The 11,414-nt window shown below is 46.8% G+C and overlaps 1 protein-coding gene across 3 annotated transcripts in view; it reads right to left on the reverse strand.

Moving 5' to 3' along the window:
• The window catches only part of DMAP1 (DNA methyltransferase 1 associated protein 1), a 44,660-nt gene extending 35,112 nt beyond the window's left edge, over positions 1-9,548 (reverse strand). For all 3 annotated transcript variants that reach the window (XM_050961179.1, XM_050961178.1, XM_050961177.1), the window contains exons 1-4: positions 9,455-9,548; positions 7,348-7,457; positions 4,584-4,675; positions 3,304-3,499 (exon numbers count right to left, since the gene is read on the reverse strand). In XM_050961179.1, coding sequence (XP_050817136.1) covers positions 3,304-3,499; positions 4,584-4,675; positions 7,348-7,449 — 390 coding nt within the window. In that variant the 5' untranslated portion in view covers positions 7,450-7,457; positions 9,455-9,548. The remainder of the gene's footprint in view (positions 1-3,303; positions 3,500-4,583; positions 4,676-7,347; positions 7,458-9,454) is intronic.
• Positions 9,549-11,414: the final 1,866 nt, after the last annotated feature.

An 11,414-nucleotide genomic window follows, 5' to 3' on the forward strand; every position in this document is an offset into this window, starting at 1 on the left:
GAGTATGGAACGGCTGCCGTATGAGAAGAGATTAATAAGACTGGGACTTTTCAGCCTGGAAAAGAGACGACTAAGGTGGGATATGATAGAGGTCTATAAAATCATGACTGGTGTGGAGAAAGTAAATTAGGAAGGTTTATTTACTCCTTCTCATAACACAAGAACTAGGGGTCACCACATGAAATTAATAGGCAGCAGGTTTAAAATAAAAGGAAGTATTTTTCATATAACATACCGTCAACCTGTGAAACTCTTTGCCAGATGTTGTTGTGAAGGCCAAGACTACAACAATGTTCAAAAAAGAACTAGATACATTCATGGAGGATAGGTCCATCAATGGCTATTAGCCAGGCTGGGCAGGGATGATGTCTCTAGCCTCTGTTTGCCAGAAGCTGGGAATAGGTGACAGGGAATGGATCACCTGATGATTACCTGTTCTGTTCATTCCCTCTGGGGTACCTGGCACTGGCCACTGTTGGAAGACAGGATACTGAGCTAGACGGATCTTTGATCTGACCCAGTATGGCCGTTTTTATGGGTACATATTTTTGTTAAACACTAACACTTTACACGACTGTTGTGTGCGGCAGCTCTGAGAATGAAGCAGTTCTGGAGCGTAAAACACAGAACACACACATGGTGGAGGTCGGAAAAATGAAGGCATGTTAATACAGCATTATGATTGGCTCACAAGAAGATGCTGCCTGCCAATCTGTTGAATTTAAACAATCAGTCCTCCACAGGTAAAGATAAGGTTCAAAGGCAAACATGAGGCAAAAAATGCAAATCTATGCCCGAATAGCAATAAGAAACTCAGTACTCAGAAATTTCCAAGGGAAGTACAGACAGGCGCGAAGAGAACGTATTGCGCTGCACACTGAGGTCAGTGCTCGCGCTGACTGAATGAAGGAGCATGTCAACAGCAAGTAATACAAGACGCTTAAAGAAGAAAGCCAGCTTGGGGACAAACAGGCCATATCAGGAGCTTTCACCAGGGCTTTAATGAAAGGGAGGACACAGCACGACTGTGTCAGTGAATCTGTACATTCTCTTTGTTTCGCCCAATGATCCTGTTAATGGCAGAGGAGCCCACTGGGGACTTTATACGACAATCCTGTCCAACTGCAAAACCCCTTCCTAACACAGACAACCTCACTTGTAAGTATCTGAAAGAAAACAAAGACACTTCAGTACCTGAACTGATGGAATGACTTGATGGAAACGTGGTGCCTAATCTGATTTTTGACAAGTCTCCTGATGCTTTGGACCACCCAATTCTTGGACTTTTGTTTTCAGGTTTTGATTTCAAGGTGAATAAACTGACATTGTTTTGTGCCGACATGACATTCATCCCCTCTGCTGACTGCGTTTTGTTGACGCAGCAATAACTGGCATGTTTGAGATGTACCAACTAGCTTGGGAGAACGTGGGCACAGCTACCACAGATACTGCTTCCTGCATAGTTAAGTTGGCACAGAGATTAAACTCAATCAGAAACCAGAGCTGCTCCGTATTACCTGTCTTCTCATCTGATTAACATTGCGCTGTCAACAGCTACTGCTACAGAGGAAATGAAAGACATGAAATCTTGCATCGTGGATTTGGGGCTGTTTTCAAGCATGCAAACAAGCTGAAGGCTTTGTTTTACACAGTGTGAGATGAGTGCAGAGTCAACTGCTGTCTACCTACCCCTGTTGTGCCACATCGGTACTTCGCTGCCTGTCATGTAAATCACATGTGGACTGTGTCACTGCATCTCCTAGATCATCCTGAGTTTGTTGATTCTAAAGCAAAAACTCCAAAGAGTCTAGCAAATAACCAGAATGACTGTGAGATTCTGCGCACCAAGGTAATGGTCATTGTTGAAAACTTGGAATCAGCGTGTGACACACAGAAAACACTGGAGTTTTCTCTGACTACTGCTAACACGTTTGCCAATACAGATGTTTACCGGATCCTGACAACCAAAGTCTCAATCGAATTGAGCACAAAAGCTGCAGAAGATACAGAGAGAAAACCCAGCTGCTACTAGAAATTCTTGACCCCGGAACATGAGAAAACAAAAAAGTATTCAAAACCTTCGACACAACACCCCTAGTGAGAAATGGGAGATGACCGCGGCCTGTAGTCTGAACCTCAAAGTGTTTGATGCCAAAGATTCTTTTTGGAATGTCCTCCAGGTGTTGCAGCCCTTCCTGAAGGTGAATTTTGCAGCAGACTATGATTGTTATGCCAGAGCATTTCAATCATTTACCACTAAATTTTAAATTTTAAATCTGAAAAGGGAATTTACTACTCACATGAACTTGTCTACCCCTGACAATGCGACACTGGATGTGCTGGCAGGCTTTGTGAAATAGTCATCCAGACACACTTCCCAACGTCATCAAAGTGACACAGCGAGCTTGGAGTGTACCCCTGGATCTGCCGACGCAGAGCGCTTATTGTCAAAGTTGGACTACCTCCAAGACAGCCAGAGGCTCAACATGAGTGAGGAGACTTTGGAAGAACATTACACGAGTGTACGCAAACCAGGATTTCTGGATGAACTACTAGCTCTGAGAGACAAAACATACCTTCGTACAATTAAGGAAAAAAAGCTTAAATTACAGCAGTAAAATGTGGATATTACAAAAGGGTTTTTTGTTTTTCTCCCCTCCCCCTAACTTTTTTTTTTATTTTTAACCTAATTTCATCCCAGTTTTAATGTTTGGAAAATAAACACTGAAAAGTTCCCAGATATTTTTTTTTCTTTTTTTTAACAAATAAAAACTGAAAACACAGAACACTAACTGTACCGCATCCAACCAAAACCCCAGTGGAAGTTTCAGGTAGGTGGAAAGTAATTATTTGTGTTGGAATTTGGCGAGGAAACTGCAGCCAGCACCCAGAATTTGCCACGGGATCGCGGGTGACAAGGGTAAAGACCTTGTCTTTAAGTTTCATTCAAAATATGAGCCCTCTTGCTACACAGCACCCCCTAGAGCCATAATGGGGCACTGAGTCAGTGCTGATGCAGCGGGAACAACACTTCCCCCTACTGAATCATCCCTGTAGCACCAAGGCTGTACTGCCAAGCTCTGACCCCATTCCAAACCCACTTAGCCTGGAGGATCAGATGAGAGTGCAGCCTGAGGTCGCAGGCCAGACTGCAACTGAAAATGTTATTGCCCAATATAGGAAGGGGAAGGAAGGAATGGGCTTCTCAGGCTCTCATCTGAGACACTATGCAGAGGGTAGATCCCTACTGTGTGATGACAGACAGCCTGTTCACTTCCCCCACCCCCACACACTCCCACTTACTTTGTTGAACCTGGCGAAGGGGTAATCCTTTCCCTCCTCTGCAGCCCTCCTCCAGTGGTAGAACATCGCCCCGTCTTTCCTCGCGGGGTTGGTGAAGGGCATCCACTTCCAGGGCCGTACTTTCTTGGAGCCCAGCTTTGCCTTGACTGTGCGGTAGCCCTGCGTCGTGTCACTGGGCAGCAGTGGAGGCGCATCCCTGCAGAGCAGAGAAGGCCAGGTTGAGAGAAGAACTGCACTCCTCTGGAGGGTCTTTACTATGGATCCTGGCAGCACGGTAGGTAGTGCAGGAGACCTAGGTTCAAGCCCCATTCCTGGTTTCGCACTCCTCATGAAGGAAAGACACCACACACAGCTCTGGGGTGACACTCTGGTTTTGGGTCACGCAACAGCATCCACCCTCAATCGCCCTGAATCAACTCAAGCTCACTGCTGATGGGCTCCAAAGGGGAGTCAAAGCCACCATGGTGTAAAGAGTGATGAGGGCGCAGAGCCTGCTAGCGAGGTCAGAGTCATTCTGTGTCAATGGAAAGTCACATGCCTGGCCCGGAGATGGAGCAAACAGCACGGAGGCGTTTGAAAGGAACAGCTGACTGGAAAACAGACAGGCTAGAGACCTCTGGGCCGATGGCACAGTCCACAGCAAATGCCATATTTGGGGTTGGGAAGGAATTTTCCCCCAGATCACATTGGAAGAAACCTGGGGGCAGGGTTCGCCTTCCTCTGCAGCACGAGGCACAAGTCACTTACCGTTTTAGACTAGAGTAAATGGGGGATCCTCCATAACCTGATGTCTTTAAAGCAGGAGTTGAGGATGTCAGTAACTCAGCCAGAAGCTAAGGGTTTGTTACGAGTGGGTGAGGTTCTGTGCAATGAGCCATGAGCAGGAGGTCACACTAGATCATGATAGTCCCTTCTGATCTTAAAGTCTACAAGTTTGCGGCATAATGCTTGTGGAAACAAAAGCAGTTGTTACTCCCGGCAGCACATACAGGAGAATTAGATACAAAAGGGCATATATGCTGCCCCAGGCAACGTAGCTCTGCAGTGACTGCACTTTTCTCATCACATGCACAGAGCAGAGCCTCCCTATTTTGGAATGAGAAAGAAAATATAAACAAGAGAAACAAAAACAATAAAAAGCCTGGAGGAGATGAGACTCAAGGAGCTAAATTTTCAAAGGCTCCAAGTGTGACTAGGCCAGGCAATGACAGACTGGAGCCAGCAGGATGGGTGCCAGTTCTCCCATGAGGCTGTGCAGAACACTAACCAGAAGCGCTTACTTTTTATCGGAGTAGAGAAGTGCATAAACCTCTCGGTGCATCCCCTCCGGCCTCTTAAATGTCAGCGTCTCAGATGATTTCTTGGATTTTTTCTGAAACAGAAGATTTTGGTTATAGATTTAGAATTTAAGGCAGAAGAGACCATTCGATCACACAGACTGACTTCGATATATCACCAACTATTATATTTTACCCAGTTATCCCTGTATAGAGCCCAATAACTTGTGTTTGGCTCCAGAAAGGTATCACGTCTTGATTTGAAAACATCAGGTGACGGGAAATCCACCACTTCCCTTGGTAGTTTGTTCCAGTGGTAAATCAGCCTCACTGTTAAAATGTGGGCCTGATTTCTTACTGAATTTCTCTGGCTTCTGCTTCCAGCCATTGGTCCTTGTTCTGCCTTTCTCGGCTAGATTAAAGTCTTTTACTACCCGGAATTTTCTCCCCAGGAAGGTACTTCTACACTGTAACCATGTCACCTCTCAGTCTTCTCTTTCATAAACTCAACAGACTGCGCTCTTAAAGTCTCTCACAGTAAGGCATTTTCTCCAGCCCTCAAATAATTTTTGTTGCTCTTTTCTGCACCCTCTCCAGTTTTTCAACATCTTTTTTAAAATGAGGACACTAGAACTGGACCCACTATTCTGGTATCGATCTCACCAATGCTGCATACAGAGAGAAAATCACTCCCTACTCCTCCAGCTAGCGCTTTTTGAATATCAGGACATCAGAGCTCTTCTATTCTTCTGGAGTTATCCTAGTATTCCAAGATTTATAAAAATTAACATCAGTGAGCCAGAGATCTCTTCAAGACAACTTTTAGGACTCTTGGTTGCAAATTATCCAGGCCTCTTGATTTTTAAGTATTTATTTCTAGGAAATATTGTTTAACACCCTCCTTAGTTACTAAGGTACTGGAAACTACTTCAATGTCCTACAGCCTTCCAAATACAGAACAGAAATATTGATTGGACACTTCTACCTTTTCAGCATCATTAAACAGTTTTACATCTCCACCTAGTAATGGGCATGTACCATTCTTGGAATTTTCTTTTGTTACTAATATACTTCAAAAACTCCTTATTTTCCTTAGTCCTGCCAGCTGTGGAGTTTTCCCTTATGACTTATATTGATATACATTTCCGAACTTATATTGATTATTATTTATTTCCCCTTTACTCCATTTGTCATATGTTGCTTCTCTCCAACTGCTGCCTTCACTCTGTCATGGAGATAGGATGGGATTTTAATCAGTCATCCTCTTTCTTGACTGTGGTTTTTTGGAGATCTAAGACACTTCCTTTAAAACTCCCAATTTTCATTCACATTTTTCTGTCTACATATTTCCTCTGAATCAATTTTGCTCAATAATTTTCCTCAGCTTTGGGAAATTAACCCTTTGGAAGCACCAAGTATATACATTACCAGTTGGTGCTGTACTCTGTTTGCTCATATTGAATGTAATCATGTCATGATCTCTGGTCCCTAGGCAACTTCCAGCCCATTGATAAATTCATCTTTATCTGTCATAATGATGTCTAACACAGAGTTACCTCAAGTTACTTCTGCATTAGAAAATGATCTATATATTTTAGAAACACTAATGGTGTTTTACTACTGGCTGCATAAGACCTCTGAAATGTGTCTCCCAAACTGAAGTCCCCCATAACACTGTTGATCTTTCCACATATTACAGACCGATGTTTAAGGAGTAACACATCCTGAACTATGGTTTCCACTGGTGGCATATAACAGATCTGCACCAACTCCCCATCCCTGGCTTTGTTAGTTAGCATATTGATCCATATGTATTCAAGATCCTGTGGGTCTGAGTCATCCATAACTTTCAAACAAGTAATGGGCTCTTTAAGGCAGAGTGCCCCACCCCCACAACTCTTTTACCCACTCTGTCCTTCCACAGGTCATTGCTAGTGATTTTAACACCCCAATCATACACACTCTCTCATCAGTTTGCAGTAATGCCATTATATCAGTCTTTGCACTGATGAGAAGGCAGCCCCAGGGTGCTGCACTTCTGTGTGGAGACAGACATCTCAATGGAGAGGAAACAGTGGCTGGGGAGTGCTTTGAGTGTGGTGGCATTTTATTATTATATAGTTTCATCTCAAATTGGAGTCTGGGACCTATGCTACAGTTGTGGTTCTCTTGGATCTGGAGTTCCTGTCCATCTCTCTGTTTACATTGTCCCGTCCTCATAGTGTCTGAGCACAACAATGCCCTGTGAAGTATGGAAGAAGTATTATACCCATTTAACAGGTGGGAAACTGGGGTACAGTGCACATTTTCTTAATACAGATAAGGCCTAAATGACTTGCCCAAGGTCACACAGAGATCCTGTGGTCGAGCCAGAGACATAGCTCGGGGTCTCCCAAGTCCCAGTTTCAACACCTTAACCCCAAAGCCTTCCCTTCTTGAGTTTGCCAGACATTTGGCATTTGACTGTTTAGATTTCAGACGAAATGTTTGGATTCTGTGAACACAACCCTCTGGAACACAAGGAGATGAGTAACTGAAGATACAGGGAAGCCAGGAGATGGACGTACATGTAAGATGCCAGATACTCCATGGAAATGCCCAAAGTAAACCACTGCAATAGTAAGAAATATTTGTTTTCCTCCAATTCTTTCAGTTATAGTAATTTGAGACGACACTTGTGAGAACAGTAGGTAAAAAGTTTTCAGACACAAGTGTGATTTTCAAGTTGGTGACTAGGGCAAAGAGTTCAGGGCCATAACCCCAGTACCTTATCAGAATTAATGATGTCCTTCTTACTGATGGTTCCCGTGTTCTCTGACTCCACACCCCCCAGCTCCAGAATATCCCGCACATCTGCACCAGTCGCCATCTTGCTCTCTAGAGGAAGAAACACAGCAGTTAAAACAAGATCCCTAGGAACGGGCATCCACAGGGCATATATGCAGATTGTCCTCTGTAAAATTAACCACTTTGCTCATCCCCCTCCCGTGTACAACACCCTTGGCCCTCCTCCCCACAGAGGAAACAGACCAAGTCATTCATCCTCGTTCAGCAGAAACACAGCTTTGCAGCGGAGCCTGGAGCTGGAGTGCAGAGCAGCTCCAGAGCAGTGGAGCTGCAGGTTATTGCCTGGAGCTGGAGCGGAGCCGGAGCACAGCTCCAAAGCCCTGAGCAGAAACTTTATTTGATTCTAAAATGGACTTTATTCTTCAGATGCTTAGCAATAGAAAATGAGGGGTACCAGTGAAGGGTACCTGTTCCTGGAAAAGAACATAGGCATCATCATACAGGCTCACACCAAGGTATTTCTAGCCCAATAACCTGTCTCTGAAAATGGCTAGCACAAATTGCTTCAGACATCTTAAAAACAGCTAAATTATTGTGACAAGGAGGACAGAGGTCAAGTCTAAAACTACTGACAAGCTGAGGGAAAAAATGACTTTTACAACATAAAATAATGAAAAATTTACCAAATATTTTCAACTTTATACATACTGCACCAACAGAGATGCAGCCACCTCTGGTGTGGCGCCCGCTGTCACACAGTGAAAAAAGGGACAATGCTAGCCAAATGCTCTCTCGCTATCATGATAGTGACCCCACTGGATCTTTAGTGCCCACACAGAGCAGAGAAGGACGGCATTTGTAAGGTCTTATCCAAAGCTCTACACACAATAAAGTGCCTGGAATTCTACTTATTTATTGTGGATCCAGGGCTGTTGAGATTTGAACCAGTGGTTCCAGGAAGACTAGCCATCTCAAACCTGATGGTTAAACTGCTAAAATATCCCCTCCTAGATCTTCATCTCCTAAGAGAATAAAAGATTCCCACGGATGACTGCTCATCCATTCAGATACCCAGCCAGTTAAAAGAGGATGACTTTTATTAGAGCACATTCCTCACAGGCACCAGTATGGCTGTGCTGCTTTCCCATGGGCTCAGCAAAAATAAACTTTTCAAGGAAAATCCTGGTAAGTGAGAAGCCGCCACTTGCCCAAGTGGGATGGGGTTTGAAAATCATTCCTGTTACCCGCCAGGATCCCAGACTTCCACTCTGTACAGACTCATAGACTCATAGACTTTAGGGTCAGAAGGGATCAATATGATCATCTAGTCTGACCTCCTGCACAACGCAGGCCACAGAACCCTACCCATCCACTTCTATAACAAACCCCTAACCTATGTCCGAGTTATTGAAGTCTTCAAATTGTGGTTTGAAGACCTCAAGCTGCAAAGGCTGCTAGTGCTGACTTCTCCTTGGGATTTACCTACAGGAGAAAATGCAAAATGACACCTCAGTAACAGCCCAGGGGTACAACTGGCTGGGATTTCCCTGGGGTGCTGAGATGGCGATTAAGGCCCATTGGGTCCTAGTGGATCCATTTTCAAATCATGATGGATGTTCTTCTAACGGCTCTGCCCTAGGAATTCTTGGGAGCAGCTCTCTGGCCTGTGCTATACAGGGGTCAGACTTGATCAGAATGGTCCCTTCTGGCCTTGCATCTGTGACCTCTCTGGGCATCCCACTGGAATACACATTCCCCAGGGCCCATTAATCCCTGCCCCATCTCAGGAGCCACCAGAGCAAACGCCCTCAACCCCTGCCCAGAGACCCTTTGTCCAGCCCCTCCCCCCATGGCCCTGACCCCATCCTGACCCCCTAGCCCATCCTCAGACCCCCCCAACCCCTCCCCCCAAGGCCCTGATTCCATCCTCAGACCCCCCTCCCCCCACGGCCCTGACCCCATCCTCATCCCCCCTCCCCCTCCCCCCACGGCCCTGACCCCATCCTCATCCCCCCTCCCCCCCCCCACGGCCCTGACCCCATCCTCAGACCCCCCCAGCCCCTCCCCCCAGCGCCCCACTCTCCCACCTGGGCCGGGGCCACCCCAGGCAGCGCAGCCGGGGCTGGTGTCGCAGCAATTGGGGTCCGATGAGAGGCACTTCCGGTCTCCGCCGCTGCGAACCGGAAGTGCCCGGAGCGCTCAGTCCGGGGGTGGTCCCGCCGGATCGGGCCCGGCCGGTGAGCCGGGTGGTGCTGGCCGGGCCCGGCCTCAGGCAGTGCCCCACCCCCACCCCCGAGCGGTTTGCAGCCCGGACCCCGGGGCCGGCAGAGCCCGAGCGCCGCCCCCGCGCGGGGCCAGGGGTCCCGATTTGGGGCTCCCGTTACCCCGGGGCGGGCGGCCCCGCTCTGTGGGGGCGGCCCCGGGTTGGGTCTGTTTCTCAGATAGGCGCCTATTACCCCCCCCCCCCCCGATTTTCCACGCTGGCGGCCAGGCCAGGCCCCCGCCCGCTGGCGCAGGGACCGCTGGGCGGCGGGGATGAGCCGCTCCTCGCCGCTGGGGGGCGCCCTTGCCCTTCCCTGGCCTCCGCGCGCCCGCTCGGTTCCCCGCACGCGCCGCCTGGGGCCGAGCGCAGCCCGGAGCTAAGGGAACCAGCCTGGGCTTAACGTTCCTAGAGGCTCTCCTGGAGCCCCCGTGCCTCCCCCTCATAGCAACTCCGGCGGGGTTGACAATATTTCCCGTTCTGGACAGCTGGGACTGAGCGTTAGCCCTGGAACTAGCCCTGTAGGAAGCCACCTGAGGTCGTGTCTTTAGCACCATTCACTGAGTCCACGTTTCAGAAATAATGGCTCAGATCTGCAGGGGCACTGGGACATGTAACCCTTGGGTGAGACTGGGTGTTACTTCACTTCATGCTGGCTCTCTGGCCTTTGCACAGCTCAGCAGGGCACAGGCCGCCAGCACCATGGGTGAGGTCAGACCAGTATATTCTATCAGCAAAGCGCTCCTAATGTGGACACAGCTTTCACCAGCAAAAGTGTTCTTTGGGTGGGATAGCGTATTCCGGCCCCACCTGCAGCATGGTCTACACTTAGTTTTGCCAACGTAACTGGGGGGGGAGTGGGGGCAGGAATCAAACCCCTAGCTGATTTAGCTATGTTTGCAAAAGCCCCAGTGTAGATGCAGTTATACTGGGTGGAGCAGTCCTTTTGTAGGTATGGTTTGTTTCATTTGGGGAACTGGTAAAAGCTTTGTCCACACTAGGGGCTATTGCCAGCATAGTTCTGTCAGTCACAAATCACAGCCCTGACCAACATAGCTATGAAGGTAAAAGTTTCTAGTGAAGGGACCAAATTCTCTTAATTCTGGTGGGAGAGACACAGATAGACCTAGCAGAAATTAGAGGGGAAATGAAGGCAGCTGTAAATATATATATATGTATGTATATATAAACAATTGGAGAAAAGGGGAAGTTGATAGCAATTAATATAAACCAGAAGCTAGGAATTGCAGAAAATTGATAAGGGAAGCCAAGGAACACAAGGAGAAATCTATGGCCAGCAGAGTTAAAGACAGTCAGAAGGAGTTTTTAAAATATATTAGGAACAAAAAGAATCCTGACAATGGTATTGGTCCATTAGTAGATGGAAATTGTAGAATTATTGATGATAATGCAGAAAAAAGCAGAAGTGTTCTGTATTCAGGGAGAAAACATGATATAGCCTCATCATCTGGTGATGACAATACTGTTTCCCTTCCACTAGTATCTCTAGAGAGTGTTAAACAGCAGCTACTAAAGTTAGACATTTTTAAATCAACAGGTCCAGCTAAATTGCATCCAAGAGTTTTAAAAGAGTTGGCTGAAAAATTCACTGGACTGCTAATGTTGATTGTCAATGAGTCTTAGAGCCCTGGGGAAGTTCCAGAAAACAGTTGATGTTGTGCCATTTTTTAAAAAAGATAAACCGGATGAGCCAGGTAATTATAGGCCTACCAGCCTGACATAAATTCCTGGCAAGACAATGGAGCGGAGAATACAGGACTTGATTA

This window comes from Gopherus flavomarginatus, chromosome 7 (genome assembly GCF_025201925.1).
Source record: "Gopherus flavomarginatus isolate rGopFla2 chromosome 7, rGopFla2.mat.asm, whole genome shotgun sequence".
Classification (NCBI taxonomy): domain Eukaryota; kingdom Metazoa; phylum Chordata; order Testudines; family Testudinidae; genus Gopherus; species Gopherus flavomarginatus.